Source organism: Macrosteles quadrilineatus, unplaced genomic scaffold (genome assembly GCF_028750875.1).
Source record: "Macrosteles quadrilineatus isolate MER2022 unplaced genomic scaffold, UCM_ALF_1.0 Scaffold_6__1_contigs__length_79288215, whole genome shotgun sequence".
Taxonomy (NCBI): Eukaryota; Metazoa; Arthropoda; class Insecta; order Hemiptera; family Cicadellidae; genus Macrosteles; species Macrosteles quadrilineatus.
This window is the reverse complement of record NW_026542599.1, coordinates 29,526,007-29,549,243: the sequence shown is the minus strand read 5'-3', so window position 1 is coordinate 29,549,243 and position 23,237 is coordinate 29,526,007. Positions and strand designations below refer to the sequence as shown.

Genomic DNA, 23,237 nt, shown 5'->3' with positions numbered 1-23,237 from the left:
GTCGTGAAATTCCGTGTTATTTGGCTCTGTTCTGGCGGTAGCCCTGCACCTCATGTTCGAGGATACAAAGTGGACTTCTAGGTTAATCTAGCAATTGAAATACCTTATAAACAAAAATTAACACCATGTCTACTTCATCGAATGACTACGTACGGTCATGGACACACCAAAATTACAAAAAACACAATCTTTTCTTTATTAATCTTGTAATATTCCTCCTTTCAACTCGAAACGACCGGCACTACAACCCTGACATACACCCCGAACTAGTCTCTAAAACCAACTGACTCCATCGATGCCAGGCTTGCCACTGTCGTGCTCCAAAGTTGAAAATTTTTCCCAAATGGTCGTGACGCCAAATCGAGGGACAGACTTATTTTGTCATGGTAGTCAGTTTGTAATGACAATAAAATTATAATATGCTCCTTTTTTGTAAGTTTAATAACCATTGATGACATAAAAATATGGCTTTATATATTTCGGCATGAATAATTAGTTTAAAAACAGCGTGAAAGTTGGAAAATGTACCCTTAGGGACACGTCATGGTCGTGAATTTCGAGACTTTAAAAATACGAAAAAAATACCTAGAACCTATTTAAAACAAAATAAATGTGTGTAACATGTTGCCCCCGTCCCTAAAAATATTAAAACACATAATAATAAACTACAAATCCAGTATCTACGAAGTAAAAGGCCAGGGACATGAAAACGTACGTTTTTAAATTTTCACTCAAAAACAAATATTGACCACTAAATGTTCTAATTAATTTAATATTCATGTTTATGTTGGTGTTAGAAGTTTAATTATTTGTTTTGTTAGTTGTTTATAAAAAATTATTTTTGGGATTTAAGATTATCAGTCACATTCACATATTTATGTTTTGTCATGGTCAGGAATTGATCTCTTTCAGTTTTGATTGCATACTTAACATTTTATGATTATGTGTATTTTTTGTAACCTTGACCTTTGTAACCAGCTAAGTAAAAAAGTTTCGCGTTTAGGTTTTGAGATTCGAGATTCGGGATTTGATTTTTTTAAAGTTTCGGTTTCGGTTTTGAGATTCAAAATTTCTGGTTTAGACCATCACTATTGCATCACATTCGGTACAAAAGAATGAAATTTAAATTTTGCTTGTCGCTTGTTTTGGGCGACACACCAAGCCTTAGTTGCAACCCAAACTTGAGCATAAATAGGGCCTAAGGTAAATATCTAGGGTTGGCAGCGCCCGGAGCAAACATGGTTGTGGCGCCCCCTCCCCCCCATTAATAATAGTCGCATTCACATATTTTAATCAATTTTATGTATAGATAATGAGGAAAAAGTTATAAATGAACATAATATTTGTATTAGCAAGCCTATTCTTTAAATATAATAATCTTAAAATTTGGTTGTCCGGATGCAGATAAACTCCTAGGGAGGAATTTGGAAATCCATTAGCCTATGTCTTACTGGGATAATTATGAAGTACTTTTATTTAAGGACTGGTGGTCTTGGTTGTGTTACTTACTTTTTTAAAAGGTGAAAATCAATATGATTAGGCTCAATAATGGAGTGTATTTTAATATTTCATAAAGAATAATAGGCGAGCAGCATTAAACATTTTGGTTTATAAAATATTTCTTAGATAAGGGTAGGGACCTTAATAAAACACAACAATGAATCATAATAGGTAGTCTATAAATTGGAGAAAGTTTTACTGTTTAAAAAATACTTCTTACAACACAATTGAAATAAATAAAGATTATAAGGCGAAGTTAATAGCTGAGCAACCCTTCTGCATTCTTCTGTCATGATATCCTGAAACAAATAAACAATAACTCAAAATTGTTATCAGAACTAAATAGAGAAAGGGGTGTCTTGTTAGCTTGGTGGTTAATTTATGTCCTGGACTTTGCTGCAAGAGAAATTGAGATTGACTTAAAGGATCCTTGCACAAGGTGAGAGGATTCAACATAATTTTTCCATGGATATTGCACACACTTGCCCAGCACAGCACAAACCTGCTAACAGCAGGCTACTATTAAAATTAAAGTAAAGTAAAGTACTGTAGAACCAAATCAGATTACGCTCTTGTGTCCACCATAGCACTATAGAACACCAAAGAGCACTAAACGGTTTTCATAGTCTTTTATCAATTAAGAATTAAATGTATCCATTCAAATACATACAAATTATAACCCAGTGAATGATTGAAATACATGTCATGATGAAACCATACAGCGGTAGCCCAAGTACGGCTTCATCATATAAAATCATATGGTAGTTGGTCTGACCATACTTGGCAGGAGTAGAGTGGCCAGCTGTGCTGCGGTTAGCGTATATTCCGGCGCCGACCGCCAGGGGTAATGTGTAGTTACGGCGCACACCGCTGCAGCATCAAGCGCTAGCGACCGTTTCCATAACAACTTGGTAGTTGGGAGTAGTGTTGCCAACTTTGGAGGAATCCCCCAGAATTGGAGTTTATTGACTTATTTAATATTAAGCAATAAATTAATTTAAATGCCATCTTTTATTGTATTTTTTTTAAACATATATTTGTTATACTTTTGTAGTTTCATTACAATGATTCAAAGTTTTTCTTTATTAATCCATAATTTTAGGAAGTGGTTTATTGGAAGGTTTTGTTTTATATTTGCAAGGTCAAAATTAAATTTAACCAGGATGTCTAGTAGTCGGGGAAAACGGGAAAGTCAGGTATTAGTATTGAATTTCAAAATGGTCTGGAAAAGTTGGGATTTAGTCTTTATTTTGATATCAAAGTCGGTAAATTTCATGATTTACCGCTACTCAATTGCGCTAGACAACGATCACGTTTCCGTGATGGCGCAAGACGATGATGTGTCTACACGACCGCGGGAGATGTTCTTAAACCGCGACTGTGCTAGACGACGTTTTCGTGACCACGGACCACGGGAAAAATGATCACGTCTTTTCTGCGATCGCGCAAGACGATTGTATATACGGCCGCTGAAGATGTTCACAATTTTGCCGCAATCGAGGACGACGATGACGTTTCGTGACCACGGCATTCAATGATGATGTCTACACAGCCGCGGTAGATGTTCATGATTTTGACGCGATTGCAGAAGACGACAATAGCGATTAGTAATCATTTCGTTTGCAAGAGTGGTAGTGCTGGTAACAGCTGGCGAGAAGTCGACGACGACACTGAATCGAATACCGATAACTGATATCGAATGGCAAAAAGCTCTAGCGGCAGTCTATATTTACTCTATTGTCTATGACTATAGTATTACTCATCTACCATAGCCATAATGTTCTACCACTTCACCCAAACAAAAGAAAAAAATTAATTATTAAAGATTCACAAAATATCACAAATTATTCGTGAAATTAAAAACATAAACATAACTGTAAACAGACAGTTACCATTGTGTATCACAGTTTTTTGTTGCTGCTTAGTTCAAATTAGCTGTTTTCATAAATGAAAAAAAAATAATAGTGCTGCATCCTGTTGGTAAATCTTATAACTTTTAACGCCTTTGCATATCATAGAACCAACCTTTTTAGTTGAAACAGCTGACTAAATTCTTTAATTCCATTTAAATATGAGTAAAGGTTAACATGGGAAACTCTAGAGCCACTAAGGCGGAGCCCAAAAGGATTTTTGAGATAAAAATATGCCTATACCTATGTTAATCGTGAATGTGAGCTATCATCATGCCAAATTTGAGCCCAATCCATCCAGTAATTAACACGTGATTGAACTTCAAACACACAAACGAACAAACAAACACACAAACTTTCACATTTATAACATTAGTAAGATAGTAGCCTTTCTCATTTCACATGATCTGACAAGCACGGTGTCTCATCAAACTAGTATGATCGTTTTTGTTCAAGCTCCTACATATGAGCAATCGATGTATCTAAGGTTTAATGGGTGTTGGGGAAAAATAACTAATTTAATTCTGTGCTGGTATTAACATTTTTTTACCACAAAAAGATGTGAAACTACTTTATTGTTACCAGTTGTGTGGGGGCAATAAACTATAAACAAATAACTTGATCTTTCCACATATTTAGACTGGTGTAGTTGTACAGCGTAAGTCTCCGGTTCCGAAGATAACGGATTCACATCCTGGAAATCACCATGACAATTTGATAGATGGCCACCCTGTGCGTTGCTATTCATGAACGTTGGTGCGGCCATCTTTAAAAATGCCCTTACCCACCTGCGTAGGTACCATTCCGCCACTCATAATTTTCTCCTCATACACTTCACTTATCTGTCAATGAATTTAAATGGCTTTCACACCTTTAGCACTTAAAAATCTAATTACCGGTACAGCGCAAACTTCACAGGCGACGGCAGTCTCAATTGGCGGCACCGTTTTGAATGCTCTAAACCGGATGTAAACACAGCCGATTTGTGCCGAATTTCCAGCGCAGGCTTGCCAATACATCCACATACACAGCACAAATGTCCAAAATGCCAATCGCAGCACTGAAACGGAGAATTTTAAAAACAGTACTTACTTAAATAACATGCCTTGTATTATTCTGTCACCATAGGTAACTCTGAAACTTGAACAGTGCTGTAAGTTGATTAAAGTGTATTTTTTTCCAAATATAAAAACTTAACCGCCACAGCACATCATAAGTTAACACGATGACTGCTGAAAACAACGTACAGGCGCTCCCCAGTGGCGGGCGAAGCCCCGGCACGCAACCGAATCAGCGAACGCAATTGGCATTCAAATATTTCAGTCTGACGAATCACAAAAGAGCAGTGGTGACTGTGCTGCGTTACCCCGAGAGTGGATGTAGTTCACTGAAACACCCAAAGGTAGCAGCACTGCACGGATCCGTATCCAGTGTCTTTGTAATGTGGGTTGAAGAGAAAAAATCCCCGAAACCGGGACAAAAGCATTGCCAGACAGGATTTTACGGGAAATTTTAGTACCAACCTACACCAAAGTAAAGCTCGCATTCTAAGCTGGCAGGCTGGCAACGACTATAACGTCTACGTCTGAGGCTAAGCTCACACTGACTCAATATATTTCTGTTGGTCTGGTGCCGACTTTTGTCGGCGCGCGCCACATTGAAGTGCTAGCGACGCCGACTAGAGTCGGCGTTAGCAGTCAACGTGTTAATGTTAAACAAGGACTGAAAATGCTTTTTAATCATATTGATAACTTAGCCAAACTTACTTATCTTTATTGCTTTCGATTCTTTTCCAAGAAAATTTCTCTCCTTCTTATTTGGCCCCAAATAAGCAGACAACTTATTGTTTACATGTGAAGTACTCTCATACATTAACACCAAACATTTGCAATGCTCCAAGCTTTACAAGAAAATTTACCTGGAACAAAAATAGGCAGTGTAGGCCTACATCATTCAGGCCTACTTCTTGTTAAAAGTAAAAACAGAATATAGAACATAGCTCAAGGTAGGGCATATTTTCTTTGTACAAATATTTGGATTGGTAGATAAAAACTTAAAAACTCGAAGGCCACTGGTTCTCTCGGACCCAAGTGTCATTACCCAGGTGGAACTAATAAAGTGTGTTTTTTATTAAAACATTAATAGCTTAGTATAAAATAAAGCTTTCAAGTTTGATTTATAAAAATAAATATAGCCTATATATATATATATAGTTTAAAATATAAATTAAGCTTTTTGTTGGTCGCAAAACATAAACAAATAAAAAGTAGAAGAAGGTAGCTTCTAATGTTATTCTTATGGGACAAATTTAAAAATGTATTTTGAGGGTTTTATAATTACTACTGAACGGAATCGTCTAAATTTTATGGTGACTTTCCATTGGTGTCATAATTAAGATTCGTGCAATTTTTTAACACTATAGGTGCAACGGTTAGCTTGAGTTTTTTATGCGAACACTTACACACACACAGTTAAGCGGACAACTAATCCACGACTCCACTATACACAACACGATACATAGATTACATATTATTTTTTTTTAATTTCTTTAGAAAGGTCTAGAGAATAATTGATAAATTTTGTGTTTTAAGGGTAAAAAATGAGAAAACCCCATTTTTTGGCCTAGGCCCCTTCTCTCCATAGAACTCATTAAAACCCGGTCCCATGGCCCGATCATGCTAGTTCGCGAACTCATTCAGATTTATCCCGCCTTACACCTTCAAACCGAATTTTCATTTGATTTTAGGTTATGAAAGAAACATAATACAAGGATATTTGCCTTTGCCAATTACAATCAATTGTAAGTATGGTGGGCTAATATGAAAAAAGTTGACCCATAGGCCTACTTGCCTAATTTGTAATTTTATTCATGTACTCAGGTATGTGTCACAATTTCATTTTCTTAGGTAGCCTACATGTTTTTTTGCCATAAGTTAACTGCATGGTTTGCTGCCTTGTTTACTGTGTGAAATTAACCTAACTTAAGTTTTGTGACGTTACCTATTGTAAGTTATTTTATAGACTACTAAATTTCCATTCATACTTGGCTTAAAATATCTAATATGTATCGTCGCCATTTCATTGAATAGTATTAACAGTATTGATGGTAGAATAGGCTAAGTTAAAGGGTACAGTTTCTTAACTGGGCTACGCTAATTTTATTGAAACTATCAATTTGATTAGTAAACCTACATGCGATTTTTTCACCATCAGCAAGTTTGGTTGGTTAAGTTAGGTTATGATAATTTAATTTTATAATAAACTTAGATAGGTATATTTTAAAATATCTATTATTAATCAATATTTTTAATTCAATACTGTAGTTCAATAAAATATATTAACTTAAGTTAGCGTAGCCCAGTTAAGAAACTGTAGACCTACCCAAGTTAAATCTCTTGGCTCAGTATTATCACGTTTACCATTTCTAAGGTTACACAAACAAAAGGTGATACAAACTTGATAGCCTACTTATATCGAATATAGGCCTACTCGAATACTTAATACTCATTCAAATGAGTGTAGGACGTAAACTTAAGGGCTGCACTTTACTTTACGTCCTACACTCATTCGAATGAAAATATCGATCGATATATCGATTATTAGATAAGTTATATCATTTGGTTAGTTAGGTAAGGTTAACCTAACCTAACTAACCAAACGATATATCGAATGAAACAATCTAATAATCAATAGGCCTATTTTCATTCTAATGAGTGTAGGACGTAAAATAAAGTGCAGCCGTTGAATACATTCACTGATATTTTTATTAAGTTAATTGTTTAGGCCTGTCACAGGAAATCTGTAACTTGAGTCACAGCTACCTTAAGCTCAAGTAGGCTAGGCAACTGTACCTACTAACTTAACCTAATAACACTCAAGCAAATAATAGCCTGCTGCATTTTGTTACTTTGAATAACAAGGCCTAGGAACAGGATTGGATTAAAACACAACTTACTGGATTTCAACACCTCAATAGTTTTGGAATTTTTTGATGTTTACAATTTATTGATAATTATTGTTCCTCTTCTTTATCTTCTGTAAACACCAGCCGGACTATTGACAAGATTCATTAATTTTCAATGCCGTTATCCTTCACTTCATTTTCATATCTTTTAACTTCTCACTATAAATATTTCTTGCATTTTCATTGTCATATAGCATGTAATTGTTGCCATTTCTCGTATAAAAATCGTTTAAAACATTTAAATAAATAAATGTTTAGGTTATAAATTACGATATCGCAGTTGTCAGTACGGTCAATTACAATAATTATCGTATCCTACCATAAAATATCGTATATATGGTAGACCTGACTGAAGCGAGCAGCTGATGCCATTCCCACAATGCAACATTCTCTTCAATTATAAGCTATGCCCCAAAATCAGGATTATAAGGTATGACTCAAAATCAGGATTATAAGCTATAGAACAGAATCGGAATTATAAGCTGCACCACTATTTGACCATTATAAGTTGTGAAACTGAAAATGTGTCATACCTTATAACGTTTTAGAGAAATTGTGGCATAGCTTATAATTTTTCGTGAAAGTGTGGCATAGCTTATAACTGATTATAAGCTATGCCACATTTTCAACATTATAAGCTATGGAACAAATTCACGATTATAAGCTATGACATTATAAGCTATGACACCCCACGAGTTTTTGCATAGATTAAACATTTTTGTTAGTATTGACTTGGAATTGTTGAGGATATTGTTTTAGTTTGGTGGCAAATTTCATTTTGATTTTTGTTTTTTTTGTTGTGTCAAGATAATAGACGGGATTTACTAGGATTCTAAGGCCATGATGGGATAGTTAGTGTAATTTGTTTAATGTTTTGCTTGGACCTTGGGGGAGGAGGACTGGACTGGACTCTTATTAGTCTTGGACTTGGGGTTTGGACTTGGAGTCCCGCCCGAGTCAGCAGATGATCCTCTCGCTGTCGCTGTCCTTCCAAAAGTTATAGGTACAGCATAGACTAAAAATGAGTAATTTAAAGTTAGAACTGGGCATTGATTTTAATAGTATTCTTAAAGGTACGCCAACGAGCTTGTGTGCCTTGATATATAATTAATTTTAGTTTAGTTCCATTTATTTCTCTATTTTCAACTATTATTTAGGAGGCTATTAAATTGCCTGATCAGACGAGGGTTCAATGGAGTAACACATTTTATAGAGGATCCTCCAAACAGTTAGGCACCACCATAGATAAAACATGCTCCCTATTAAGGAGATTGGGTTTTAATTGGGTATTAAGGGGAGTGTGTTTGATCTCTGTTAACCTTCCCATAGATTAAAAAATAGTAGATTTTTAAAAATAATTTGGTTTATATTAGACACTAGCAATCACCTGACATAAAAACCAGACACGAAAAACGAGCTCCAAAATTTACTGGAAGTCTACTTGTGTTGGTAAGATTATGACCTTACAACCTTCCCATAGTTACACGGTTATACTCATAAATAATTATAATTTATATAGGGGCTTTACAGCGATGAATAGTATAATGACTTTGGCACTTCTTAATATTAAAATTCCTCCTGTGTCCTCACACCAACGATCAAGAGACTAGTCAGATCTCTCTGAATCTGGAGGCAGTCATCTAAAGAGGATATAATGGAGAAAGTCTTTACATCGACAGCAAAAAGAAGAGATTCGTGTTCTGAATTGCGTCAGGGAGGTCATTAATGAAAACTGTGAAGTTATATATGGACCAAGTAACGATCCCTGGGGTACCCCAGAGTAGGAAATACATTTAGAGGAGAGAGCCGACGCATACTTGACATTAAGATGACAATCAGTCAGGTAACTATCCAGCCACCTGACGTGCTTGATGTTTCCAAAGCCATGGTCTTGTAATTTTCGTCAGCAGAAGAGTATATGTGGTCCACCGTATCGAAGGCTTTGGAGAACCGACACCTCAAACTTGATAGTGTTGCGATCGATACATATTCTTTTTAACACTCCTACACGTCTCTTTAATCAAGCCTGACAACGTATCAAAATTCCTGATTAACATAACAATGACGTTTTACTTGAGCTTGAGTATACGACTTGGTGTAGACCACTAACCGCAGAGAGAGGCTGTTACAAAATTCAGTAGGATAACTAACTGTTTGCCCAGAGTCGTTTTCTGTGAGTACCTCATCGCTGCTTAAATACATCGATCTCCTAAATATTGTGTGGAACATAGTCTGGAATATTGTCCATGATTGAGCTAATTTCGTAGTGGTCTTCATTTTTTAATACAAAATTACACGATCAATTATGTCATTGCTCTTAAGGATTGCATACACACGTTCCATCCATGGTGGAATTCCCTTCCACCATGCGTTCCATCAGTAAATAATATTGGCAACAGGATTGTCCGAACCAATTAGATTTTGTGGTACCTATATCAATTACATCGTATCCAAATTCTGTTCTGGGCGAGTTTCTAGCGTCCCATCCCCTACAAGATGCTAGCCGTGAGTTCTTGTGTGAATGTCGGAATGTCAAATTTATGTTATATTTTTTAATGTCAGGTTAAGTGTAAGAAAGGGCCATGTGGCCCTAACTTTGCCTGAAAAAATAAAGGATTTTTCATTTCATTTCATTTCATTTCAAAGATCTCATAGAGTTGATTGATCTCACGCAATGCTTGAACTTGACCTAACGCATTGTTCATAACGTTACAAAGCTACACAAATTTATTTATATACATCAATGTCTATAAATAAATTAAATTACATGACTAAGACCACTTAAGACATATTGAACCATATGGTATCCATTAAAATTACATTATGTGGCCATCCACATATTATATTTTCTTAGAGCGAACCGGCATACATAAATCAAGAGATCCTTTAAATTTCATAATTATTCACCATCACGATAATCAAAACTAGTGGCAGTTTGTCTTTGATATAGTGCAATAAAGTTCAAATAACGCTGTCTGCTGGATCCTGACTAAAATGCACAATCTTCTGTAGAGGGGTTTATTGTAATGTTATGGCTGCAGCCTCGTTTTCTAGTTTTCCGTGGCGGGATGAAAGCAGCCATATTGGTTTTCAGTGAACAAGAAGCCGGTCTATAATAGTTTAAAACCTAATGTTTAAGTATTTAGATATTCCAGTAGGTAGTGAGTTCTCATTATTATAATTGCTCAGCTATTCATTCACTCAGAAGCTACATTATTTTGGGACGGAATGTGTCAGGTGAGTTGATAAAAGACCAAGAATTTTCTGTGTTCTCGGCCTAGTTGCGCAAGTAATGGCGTGTTTCTTTGGTGTGGGCACTGCCTTTTAAGATTGTACGACCTTATATTCATGGACATAAGAATCAGGTAAAACATGCTGGGGTTTAAAAACCTTTGAAGATAGTTAAAAATAGGCTATATTCTTTTATTAGGTTACATACACGCCTACCTATGTAATTTAGTTTTCTGCCCAATCGAATTCAATCAGGCTGCACAATTTATAGGCCTAAGTTATCCCTATGCCCTAGGCCTAGGCCCTATAGCACCCTTTAAGTATTAAGAAAACTTTAGCATGCTAATAATATGAATAATCGCCTAGACAATAGGATAGCCTACTCTACATCAACAATTTAACTTATTCTAACATGTACAAGTAAGTTAAGAGCTTCCCTATACAAAAGGCAGGCAGTCAGTCCATGCCTTAGATAAGCTTAGCCTATAAAGGCCTAGGCTAACTTAACCCTCAAGCGGGCGCTTGTGGAGTTTTCCTCCACATTTGCAGTTTTTGTTAATAGGCTTAAACATGCATAAGATAATGGGTGTCGGCAGTCGTGTCTGGCTCAGTAACTTACTAACGCACCTAAACTACCTACACCCAAATTCACCCTTGGTTCAGTTGCAATTCAGTGATGCGGTGTCAGTTTATGAAGGTTTTCTCAGCTTGTGCCCTATTGTGTAAGTGATTAGCGCGGAGTTTATTTCCTCATGCGCCCTTCTGTGTTGGAGGTGACTGTTTTGGTTGTGTCTGTTGGTGAAGTATGACTAAGTTATTTCGTGTTTCCGTTTTATAGGCCTACTTATTAGATTGATGCCACAATGGATTCACTTTCACTTAAAGTTATTACATTAGAAGAGGAGAGGGTAATACTGAACTTTACTTTTTAGATCAATATTAGGCCTATAGGCCTAAATAGGCTATGCTTTTTTACCTTAGCCTAACTTAACTTATGTAGCCTACTGTATCAAAATTAAGTCAGGTAAAAATTTAGGACCTCAGACCCCAGCTTAAAAACACTTTCTGAAGTGTGAAATTGTGTAAAAAGAGTATTTTAAATGAAATTTTGGAGGATTATGATCGGGGGAAAAGCAATTCCAGTCCCAAATATTGACTGGAATTTAATAAAACCGACCCTAACACCAATTTTACACAATTCCACATTTCAAGAATGTTGGATTCAGTAGGGCCTATAGCCTATTCGACGTGAAAAATTCACAATGAATGTGCACTCGACATATATATAATTTACTGTCTAACTAAAAAATAACCAAAACCGCCACACACGGAGAGCACCATGTCTTTAGTTTGCCGATAGCCAACCAGCAACTAGCCTACAACGAAAATTAAAATCACTTTGTCCAACAAATACATAACTTATTGATAGGTATCCACATATTCCACCAGGAATCATCCCGTTTCCTAAATAATGTCCGAACGCGATTTTCCGACACAATCAGAATGAAAATTAATCACAAATTTGAGCTACGTCCTCCTTTATCACTACTGTACTTCACTTTGAACTAACAACATGGAGTCATGGAGACTGTTCTAAACAAACAACTAACGAAGAAACCACCAGCCAATCAAATTACTGCACGAAAGAAACCACCAGCCAATCAGAGAACTGCACGATTACGTATCACCACTCACCAGCTGTTTCACTACGGATAGGCCTACTGAATTAAAAGTAAATATTAAATTTACTAAACTAATTAATACACAATACCTTGAAGTTGTCGCTGGTCTTAGCAAAGGGCCTCGACCAAAATAAAATTTTATTATTGGATGTGTATAAGTTATTTTAAAATAGGCCTAGGGCCTAATAAATAATTCTATAATAAGAGATTCAAGAATACAAATAATTTATGGCTTATTTATGTTTTGTGAAACGGTATGAAACACTGCTTGCAGATTGCAACATTGCATGTAGAGCATAACATTTTGCTCCCTTCTCTTTCTTCTTCGTGGAGCAGTGAGCACACCGCCTATATTTGGCGATCTTCTCTGACTTAGTGAGCTCCAACATTAGTGAGACGATTCAGATCACCTGCCAATAGAAGTCAGCTTTTGTTGTTTGGTCCTGGTGCGGTGGTTGAGAAGGGGGGGGGGTCTGTTCCCTTTGTTGCCGAAACTAAATTGGAAGCTACAAGATTGCGACGATTTCCGCAAAAAGCTGAGCGCTTTTGCCTCTCAAATTGAATTCACTGATAATAACCAGGATAATGTGGACCTGATCATTGCAACAATTAAAAGCGCTGCGAAAGGGAATTGCATTGTTCCAAAAGATAAGGTTTTACATAGCAAACAGCCGTGGTTTGATTTTGATTGTTTAGTAGTACGTAAGACCTTGTTTCGCCAACTTAACTTGTTCCGTAAGACTAACTCTGAATTGGCTAAATTAAAATATATGGAGAGCCAAAGACATTTCAAAAAGATGTGTAGGAATAAGAAAAAACTATATTTTGATCAATTAATCGACGGCGTTAGAAATGTGAAGGACTCAAAATCGTTCTGGAAAGCCATGAATGTTTTAAAGATAAAGGATCGAGATAAGGGCGTGGGAAACATTGCACCAGATAAGTGGGTCAACCACTTTCATAATTTGCTTAACCCGCCGCTGTCGTCTGCTTGCGTCAGTTATGCGCTCCCTCTAGTTGAGGACAATGACCTTGATTGCAATTTTACACTGCTGGAATTAAAAGCCGTGCTCTCAGGAGTAGGATGTAATAAGGCTCCAGGTGTAGACAGGGTGCCGTATGAGTTTTTTAAAAATTCTCCTGATGTTTTTATGTTGAAGTTATTAGATGTTTACAATAAAATGTTTTTCGAATGCAATTTAGCTCACAGTTTAAAAAAATCCATTATCTTTCCATTACATAAAAAGGGGGATATTAATCAGGTTGAAAATTACAGGGGTTTGTCATTCATCGATTGCATTTGTAAAATATTTGTAAGTTTAATGAACAATAGATTGACTGAGTGGGTTGAAAAACGTAAACTTTTAACAGAATTCCAAGCAGGGTTTAGACAAGGTTATTCAACAGTGGATAATATCTTTAATCTTTATTCTATTTTAAGTTTACAGCTTAATGTTAAGAGGGGAAAGGTGTTTGCATTTTTTGTGGATTTTTCGTCGGCTTTCGACACAATAGATAGGAATGCTTTGATATTTAAATTATCGTGCCTAGGTGTGTCGACGAAAATGATTGAAGTGATAAAAAATATGTATACGGGCACAGTTTCAAGTGTTTGGTGTAAGGAGGGGGTTACTGTACCTTTCAGCACAAATGTGGGTCTGAGGCAAGGATGTATCAGCTCTCCGATTGCGTTCAGTTTATTTATACATGACATGCCTGATTTTATTGGGGGAGGTCTTTATTGTGCAGGCAGAAAAATCAATATGTTGATGTACGCAGATGATATAGTATTTTTGGCTCCTACGGCGACCTGTCTACAGCTGATGATTTCAAATTTAGAAAAATATTGTGATAATTGGAATTTAAAAGTGAATCTAACAAAATCAAAGATAATAGTTTTTAGGAAAGGGGGGAAATTGGATAAAAATTGTAAGTGGTTTTATAAGGGGAATCCTGTAGAAATTGTAAATGAATATAAGCGATGACAGCGCGATATCGAGACCAGTACTTGCTCCTTGACCTTGACCGCGGCGGCAGGACATTGCTGACTGATAAGGCTGACATTGGACTTGTGTCGTGGCTTATTAAGGCTAGAGCTCAGCTGATTCATTTGAATTATAAACCATGGAATGATGGAAGTGGGCTTTGCTCCCTTTGTAATTTAAATCAAGATTAAACAGTATTTCATTTTGTAGCAGAATGTCCAATTTTAAAAAACATTAGATTTAAATGGTTGGGTAGACATTTCTTGGCTCAAGCTGAGTTTATTTCATATTTAAATGGGGAGGATTGGAGTTTTTTCTGTAAATTTTTAAAGGAGGCTTGGTTTTATAGATGGGATTTAATCCAAGAATTTAATTTTTAATACGACTCTCTGCTGCATACCATAGTTAGACGTTACTTATTTAATTGTTTTTTCCTTATGTATATATATATATATTAATAATGTTTTTGTAAATGAAGTTAAAAGTGTATAAATGACTTTTTTTCTTTTATATTACTGTACAGTTGGAATTGTTTTTTTTTTTTTTTTTTTTGTTAAGGAGAAGGTCTGTATGTTGCCAACCAAACAGACGGTCAACATTGACCATTGTTTAATAAGTGTTAGGTTTTTATTTTAGCAGTACCTATGTATTTTATTTTATGTGCAAGTTAGTGTTGTATATGTTGTACATATGGAGGTAGACTGTATTATGTAATTTGTACAATAAAGCACTTTTTCATTTCATTTCATAGTGAGACGAACTGTGTTGTCAATGATGGAGCGTCCTGCTGGATCGTTACGCTTTCGGGCTTTGCCGCTTCCTTTAGAGTAGCCTGTTCTTTTTTTTGGAACAAAATGTCCCAATGAGGCCATTTACTAATATTGACCTGAATTTTAAGTGTGTCACAGGCTTTTTTGTTTTTTGCTTTGTGGTCAAACGAATACATTATGTAGCTATTGACTACTAGCTGAATCCAGGATGTAAAAAAAGTTTCATCTTCTTGATTTTTGCACAATGGTGTAGCTTGACATGTACTGATCGAATTTGTCGACATCACCCATGTATTTATTGTAGGTGGCTACAGCCTTTGGACAAGGTACAGTTTCACGCTGTCCTTTATTATTTGTCCAACAGTGGTCACATCTGCTGGGCAGTGCATGCTGGATACATTAGACACACATTTATTCCCTCTGTCCATCCACTTCACTACACTTAGATCACCCCACTGTGCATATTCATGAGTCATATTCATATTCATGCTTTTTGATTTCCTTATCCATCTTCATATCTTCTGGATATTCTACTCTTGTTGGGAGAATCGTTCCACAAGAAAATGTATTATCTTCAAGAAGGGTGTTGACTAGTTCAACAGATAAAAAAAATTGTCAAAAAAGAGACAATGGCCGAAGCCGATTAACGAAGCTGCAACGTTCAACACCACCTTCTCCCCTAACCTTTCCACAGAGCTTCCGTCAGATTTTTTCCCTGTGTAGACATCAAACGACGGAACAAGCTCACACCCAAATCTTAAACCTCTTTTGGTTTTTTGGCATATACTGCTTGAGATAACTTCTTCCCTTGAACCCAATCATACTCTCATCTATGGCCAGGTTTCTCGAAGGTGAAACAAAACCATATATTTATTTTCAGATGGTTTAGTAGCGGCCTAACTTTGTATAGTTTGTCAAAATCTGCATTCCCTCTTGGTGGCATTGTCATGTTGTCATTTAGGTGAAGAAATCTTAATATTTTTAGAAACCTCTTGACAGACATCACTCTGGGTACTCTTTCTACATGAAAGTTTTCATCTTCACTCCAGTATTGTCTTATAGAAGGCAGGACATGGAAACCCATGAAAATCAAAATGCCAATGAAGGCATGGAGGTCTTTAGCAGTCAAGTCAAGTTGGTTATTGTTCTGGATTGCAAATAGGTTTGATTGATCAACTATCAATTTACAAATTGTCCTCATCGAATATAGTTTTAAAAACTATAATAGGATCATCGGATGTAAGTGGAATATTGAGTCCATATTTTCCATTGTATTTGTAGACTGTAAACTTGTTTAGATGACCAGGGGTTTTGGACCACTTGTATTTCTTTTCCTTTTCCTTTTTTTCCTACCTTTTTGCTTTTTCTTGTTTGCTAACTTGTTTGTAAGCTTACGTAGGCCTATATATTTTTTCATTTCGGGTTTGATTTTTACAGGGCTTGAATAGGTGTGATCACTTGTGATCGGTTGGTCTGGCAAAGTTTGTTGTTAAACGTTACCTTCTGGCTCAGATTCTGTACCGGAACTATTAGAATCACAGAATACAAAAAGAGGAAACCTTTTTTTGTTGTTTTTTTAGCGAATTTCCCATATAAGGAAAGCTATTACTGTAGTACTCATGGTAAGACCTGGACCCGGGACCGATTGAATTTTTTTTTTAGGTCCCTAGAGGCCAAAAACACCATCCGTTCAAATTCATATGCATATATGTGTCCGTTAGCGCTATAACTCGAGCAAAAACGATCCGATTTTGATGAAATTAGGTACAAACGTGTAAACCTACGTTTATTCGAACGAGTTTTCGAACCAGCATAATCGGCCAATGGGAACAGGGGTTTATGGGGTTAAAATGGGGTTTCCCCATTTTTGACCCTAGAAATAAAAAAATTTTGAAATTTCTTTTTAAACCGTTTTGAAGAGCTTAAAAAAAAATTTTGTATTAAAGCGCTGTTGTATGCCTAACGGTCACGGAGAAAATTCAAAAATAGTGTAATTTAAAATTCCCATGTCATTCTTTTGGAGAAAATTAAAACTGTTGTAGTTTACTTGTTTGGATATAAATATTGATAAAATTTGGCAAATTTATTTATTTCATCTTATACTATTGACGTATGGTTAAGAAACACTTTTTACCTTCCCTGTAGCAGCCAACCTAAGCACTCGTTAAATCTAATGTTATTTAAATTGGGACTAAAAATATCTTATTTATGGAAATATTTTAGTAAAAATGTAATCAGACAAGTTGAAATTTGCTTAGCCTGCAGGTTTGCTGCGGCGGGGGTATTAAACATATTCTTTCGATCAGTGGTAGTTTCCTAATCCAAATGGAGTGTATACTTTCTCTGTATTATTTGATCAGTGGTCATCATCCAGATGTTTATCCTTTTTGCCGTGTTTAGGACTTATATTGGCTTGATTTTAAACATATTCTATGATTCTTTGCATCGTTAATTTTGCAACCATCAATGGCAACCCATAAGGCCAATGTTAACATTAAAATTTTTTTAGATACGTTTAAATTATATTAGGCACTATCAAAAATTGAAATGGTTTTGTCTTCGCTCTGCTCAAAAAAGAACAAAGCCCACTCTCAAAGTGCACTTTAGCCTAAAGTTACATTTTTGGCCTTAGTTTTTGTTACTGTAAAAGTTGATTCGACTTGAAAGATGCTACAGCTCTCAACAAATGGCCCTATCAATTTTACTCGGTTAAAAAGTTGGCGTATTCAACAACAAATAATGATTACGGTACATTACCATTACTTTATTCAACTATGTCCGGCATATTCTTGACCCGTTGACCACTTTGACATGGGATAGAAACTCTATTTCTATTAATAGTCAAAGGTGGAACACTACAAGTGTTATTTGGTCTTTTTTCAGCGTTTCTTTGGACTCATGTGGTGAAGAGTGCAGGAAGGGTGACTGCTGCAGGGGTTGCGTGTGAGCAGATCAAGTTCCACTCGACCCCTCCAACCATGGCACTTCCCAGCCGAGCTCGGGTCTACTCTGACGTCAACTCTCACAAGCCGCGAGAATACTGGGACTACGAGTCATACGTTGTTGATTGGGGGTAATACATTTGTTTCTAGACTGCCCACACAGTCATGTTAAATGACATTGTTGGTTGGCTACATATTTATCTAAGGAAATCTTAAAAACGAGCATTACTAGTCTTTTTATTTTCTTTTGGAAAGTTTTAATTCTCAAGTTGGGATTTTTTTTTGGTATGTTATTGTAGATTTTACTGTACTAAGCTATTGTCATCATTAACCCATTTGCATCGTCTTATTTATATGTATTTAGGATATGTTTACACTATTTTTATATTTCTAAAAAAATAGGTAGGCCTACATAGCCTACCTGTTTTATTACGTAATTATCAAATCATTCAAGGTTCATAATATTGTTGATAAACAAATGTAAATATTATAAATAGTAGCCTACATTTTTTGTCAAAATAAAATGTTCAAATTTCATGGCTGATGTGTACCGTACATCAGCGACTTGACGTACCAGGTACTTTCAGTATGTCATCCGATGCAAATGGGTTAGTTGGGTATGGGGGTGAGCTGTTCTTCAGTTCAGATTTTTTAGTTTATTTCTGTGCCAAGTGTTGTATCCGATGGTTGCAAATTCATGATAGAAATTCCTCAACAATTTTCTTTCCAAGTGTACAAATGAAAAATGTAAGTTGTATATGGTCTACAATTTTAATCTAAATATGAAATTAGGTTGCAAGTAGGACGTGGTCCAGTACCAACTTAAAATATGGCTATCTTCTGCTATATTCTCTTTCAGACTTATGCTTACGATTATTAATACATCTTTGTCAAGCCCTCCCAGTATTAATGCTGAAATATTTATTGTAATTTTATTTTTCCAGTTTAACTTGCTCAAAAACTATGATTGTAAGAGTTTCTTTTACAGTATTATTTTTACTTTGGGACCGGTAGTTAGTTGGTTGAATATTATGCGAAAAATAAATTATCAAATGCAATATACTCTTTGATGTAGCCTAAATTGTTGAGTATTAAAATTGTTAATTTTGTTGAAAAAAGTCATTATTAGGTATACTACATAACATTAGGTTTTTGGGTCTTGGATATTTTTTCAGAAGTGTTTCTCTGAAAATGATTGATTTATTCTTCCTCGCAATTTAGATAATTTTTTAAAATTAATTAATCCATTTAAATTATGTTACTGCTTTGTTATTGAGGCTACCTAATTTAAATTAATTAATGCTTTTTGTTATTACAGACAGCAAGATGATTACCAACTCGTTAGGAAATTAGGTAGAGGAAAATACAGTGAAGTCTTTGAAGCTATTAATGTTACAAACAATGAAAAATGTGTAGTTAAAATACTAAAGGTAAGTTTTAATGATTTTTCCTGATAATTTGCATAATTTTAAAATTTTTAGACCTATGTTTGTTCCTTTCATATAAGTGTGTGTATCTAATACTAAATGCTGTCTTAACTGGCCACTCTTACCTATGACCAGAAAACGATTTGGACAGTAAATCCAACATGTCTGAAAATTGTCAAATCAGATTAAAAAATAGGATTTTTGTCCTATGCTTCAATCACATATTAACATACTGTAATAGCATTTGTTGTAACGTTGTAACCCTTGTTTGTAAAATATAAATTGGTTTGTTATATACAAGTTGCCACAACTCAGTGAAAGCAGTGGTTTGTTTAAATGTGATCAATGTATTGTGTATTTTTGTTTTCAGCGAGTTAAACAATTTACAATATAACTACCTTTAGCCTAGAAGCTTAAGGTTTAAAAAAAAATTCTTAGGTATAAAAAAATTGTCTTGTAAACTCATTATACAGGAAATGTTTTTTGTAGTATCTTCCAGTTAAAGGAATATTATTTACATTACAATGTTGATAGTTTAAGTGGATATAAAAGAATATTTTTATTTTATTTATCTTATCTTTATTTTATCTTATTATCTACCTACTGCATTTATTTCATTTAGCCTACTGATATTTTTAGTAACCACAATCATTCATAAATGCTGAATATGTGTGTCGATTTAAGTATTTGATTGAACAATTAATTACTTGCTAACTGCCATCTAAAGCGAAAATAATAAACCTTCCCATGCATTACATCCTCACTTAACTCTTCCCGAGCGGTGGCCGTACATACACATACACAACTCAATCTGAAAGTTGCAAGCGAACACACATATATTCATCAAAACATGTAAACTTCATTTAAGTTAAGGTACTTTAAAGCTTTTTAGTGGCCGTCAACATTTACATTAGGCCAATCAATATTATTGTTGCGCTAAAGAAGTCATATGGTTCTTATCATGTTTTTTTTTTTATTTCAATAACCTTTTTTTAACACTTTATTAAATTAAATGTTTTCCTAAAAAGTGGAAAAAGAAAACAATTTTAAAATAAAATTTTTTGTTAATCCCAAATAAATTCTTTGCCCTGCAGCCCCCGCTCAGGAAAGTTTAAATTGATATATTCATCCTCTTGTTGATTATTATTTGTTGTTCTCATAAATTATTTTGAAACCAACCCACTGTTTTCCTTTTTAGCCTGTTAAGAAAAAGAAAATTAAGAGAGAAATCAAAATCTTAGAAAACCTACGAGGAGGAACGAATATTATTACATTGCAAGCAGTTGTAAAGGACCCAGTCTCCCGAACGCCAGCATTGATATTTGAACATGTAAATAACACCGATTTCAAACAGCTTTACCAAACTTTAACAGACTACGATATCAGATTTTATCTCTACGAACTCTTAAAGGTAAGTTGTAAATTTAATTCCCCCTTTTGTTCCAAATGTTATGGAGTGGAAGGAAAATCTGTTATTAATAAGTGTAATTTGGTATACAATATCTATGTGCCATGTAGGCCTAACTAAAGAATGTTTAGGCCTAAGCCATCATAGATTTGACTTTATTAGTGAATACTACAATAATGTCCTGATAGGCTAGGTGTTAGTTTTATATGTTATTTAGTCTGAAGTTTGGGTTCATGGCTATTTTTAATGTTTAAGTTATTAAATACTAGAAAGTCTAGTGAAGTTTTTTGAATGTTTTAAGTAGTAATGTGTCTTTATCGATTCTCGATACCAATACCTGGAAAATCCATTTTCGATACCAATACCATTTTTTTAATGTTTTGCCAAATTTTTCTTAACGGATTGGTTGTGCTACACCAACCCCTGTCTTCCATTATGTATTTTTGAGGCAATGGGGTGTTTCTCAAGTAAAGAAAAAAATTATGCAGCAATGATACATTTCAACTAGTCAATTTTAGTTTAAACCCTTTTAAACACATTAAAAACTATCATATTGAAAAAAAAATAAAGATCTAGAAAAAAAAATAGAGGTGTGCTATCCTGACATTTTTAGTCAATCCAATAATAATAATAATATCGTGATCATCGCCAGCGGTCGTGGATATATCATCTTCGTCTTCTGGTATCATTACAAAATCCAAAATATCTCTCTCAATTACAGAAACATCATCACTGTAAAATGAACATCTTCCGCGGCCGTATAGACATCATTGACTCCCACGGTCAAGGAAACGTCGTCATCCGTGATCACGGCAAATGCATGAACATCTCCCGCAGCCGTGTAGACGTCATTGTCATCTGCAATTGTGCCAAAATCATGAACATCTTCCGCAGCTGTGTAGACGTCAACATCTCCCGCGGTCACGGAAACGTCGGGGTCGTCTTGCGCGTTCGTGGCAATAGCGGTAATTTTCCAATCGCAGGGGCGTGATAGGTACTGGTATCGAAATTGACTTTTGACAATATTCTCAATACCGATACCAATGGCCAAGTATCTGTGGTATCGAGAATCGACACATCCCTAGTTTTAAGTTGAAATTTCATTTGTTTAATTAATCTAGCCTTTTACAAAATAATGATGAAAATAAAATAGATTCATAAAATCTTGAACTGTGTGCAATTTTTGATTGGTAGGCATAATTGTGTTTGTTTCAGGCCCTGGATTACTGTCACAGTATGGGGATAATGCATAGAGATGTAAAACCTCACAATGTCATGATTGACCATGAGAACAAGAAGTTGAGACTCATTGACTGGGGACTGGCGGAGTTCTACCATCCTGGCCAAGAGTACAACGTGCGAGTGGCGTCTCGCTACTTCAAGGGACCGGAACTGCTTGTGGACTACCAGGTGTGTTTTCAGGCTAGAGTCTGCACTTCATTTAATTGAAATAAGGACTTATTACAGTGTTCTTCCGAGGAAAAGTCCAGCAACTTCAGAAGGCATAAGTTCAGTCTTTTCACATTGTATCGGTACATACTTAAGTCTAAATTTGGTTAGATTTGATAGAAATTTGTTCATTACCAAGTTTGCCAGCACCATGGAGGGGCTTAATCAAAAACTATTTTTTCATCAATAAAGAAATTAGTTTTTAGTTTTCAATAAGTTTTAATAATAAATGGATTACTTAAGTATTTTACAGTCTTATTATAGGCTAGGCTATATCCGGTGACCGGTATCCAATATATTTCAAGTTGCGCATTATTAATATATATAGTGTATACTCTTACTTTTGCACCATCACCAATTCATATGTTATTGTAAACTTCGATAAGAAGTCTAGTCTTTATGACAAGTCTCATATGATAATCCATAGAAATGTTTTTCTATCAAGGTTTTATTATATTTTTAATATATAAAAAAAACAGTGTAGTTTCACCAAATCCTGAACCGTATTCATCTACATTTTTTGAATTTTAATACATATTTGTTGATTCGCAGATGTACGACTACTCATTGGACATGTGGTCGTTGGGCTGTATGCTGGCCAGTATGATCTTCAGGAAAGAACCGTTTTTCCATGGACATGACAACTACGACCAGCTGGTTAGGATTGCCAAGGTGTTGGGCACAGAGGAACTTTACGAGTACCTGGACAAGTACCACATGGAGTTGGACCCAAGGTTCACGGACATTCTGGGCAGGTAGGAACAATCTTGGTATCTATCCCAGACAAATTTCATATGACTGTATTAATGAATTTGAACTAAGAATATTTCTTACTTAGGAAATAACATTACCTTACTTTAGGAAAAGTATAAAATAACGGAAAATTAACTTTTCTGTAGTCTAATACATTCTGATTTTGGCGAACTGCTATTGAATTTTTTTCAGCAGAAATCCCATTTGGTATTTCTC

General features: G+C 35.3%; 1 protein-coding gene and 1 long non-coding RNA gene across 3 annotated transcripts in view; one reads left to right on the top strand and one right to left on the bottom strand.

The window, feature by feature from the left end:
• Positions 1 to 1,658: 1,658 nt before the first annotated feature.
• Positions 1,659 to 7,783, bottom strand: LOC128997357 (uncharacterized). The gene is made up of 4 exons (XR_008491122.1): positions 7,366 to 7,783; positions 5,177 to 5,328; positions 4,307 to 4,470; positions 1,659 to 1,799 (listed from the first exon to the last, which is right to left on the bottom strand). It is a non-coding gene; the product is annotated as an uncharacterized LOC128997357 (long non-coding RNA).
• Positions 7,784 to 10,422: 2,639 nt separating this feature from the next.
• The window catches only part of LOC128996232 (casein kinase II subunit alpha), a 30,854-nt gene continuing 18,039 nt past the window's right edge, over positions 10,423 to 23,237 (top strand). The window contains exons 1-6 of one of the 2 annotated variants that reach the window (XM_054421389.1): positions 10,423 to 10,611; positions 17,926 to 18,115; positions 19,303 to 19,414; positions 20,610 to 20,822; positions 22,035 to 22,229; positions 22,821 to 23,023. In XM_054421389.1, the coding sequence (XP_054277364.1) occupies positions 18,021 to 18,115; positions 19,303 to 19,414; positions 20,610 to 20,822; positions 22,035 to 22,229; positions 22,821 to 23,023 (818 nt within the window). In that variant the 5' untranslated portion in view covers positions 10,423 to 10,611; positions 17,926 to 18,020. The other variant, XM_054421390.1, reaches the window with a different exon arrangement.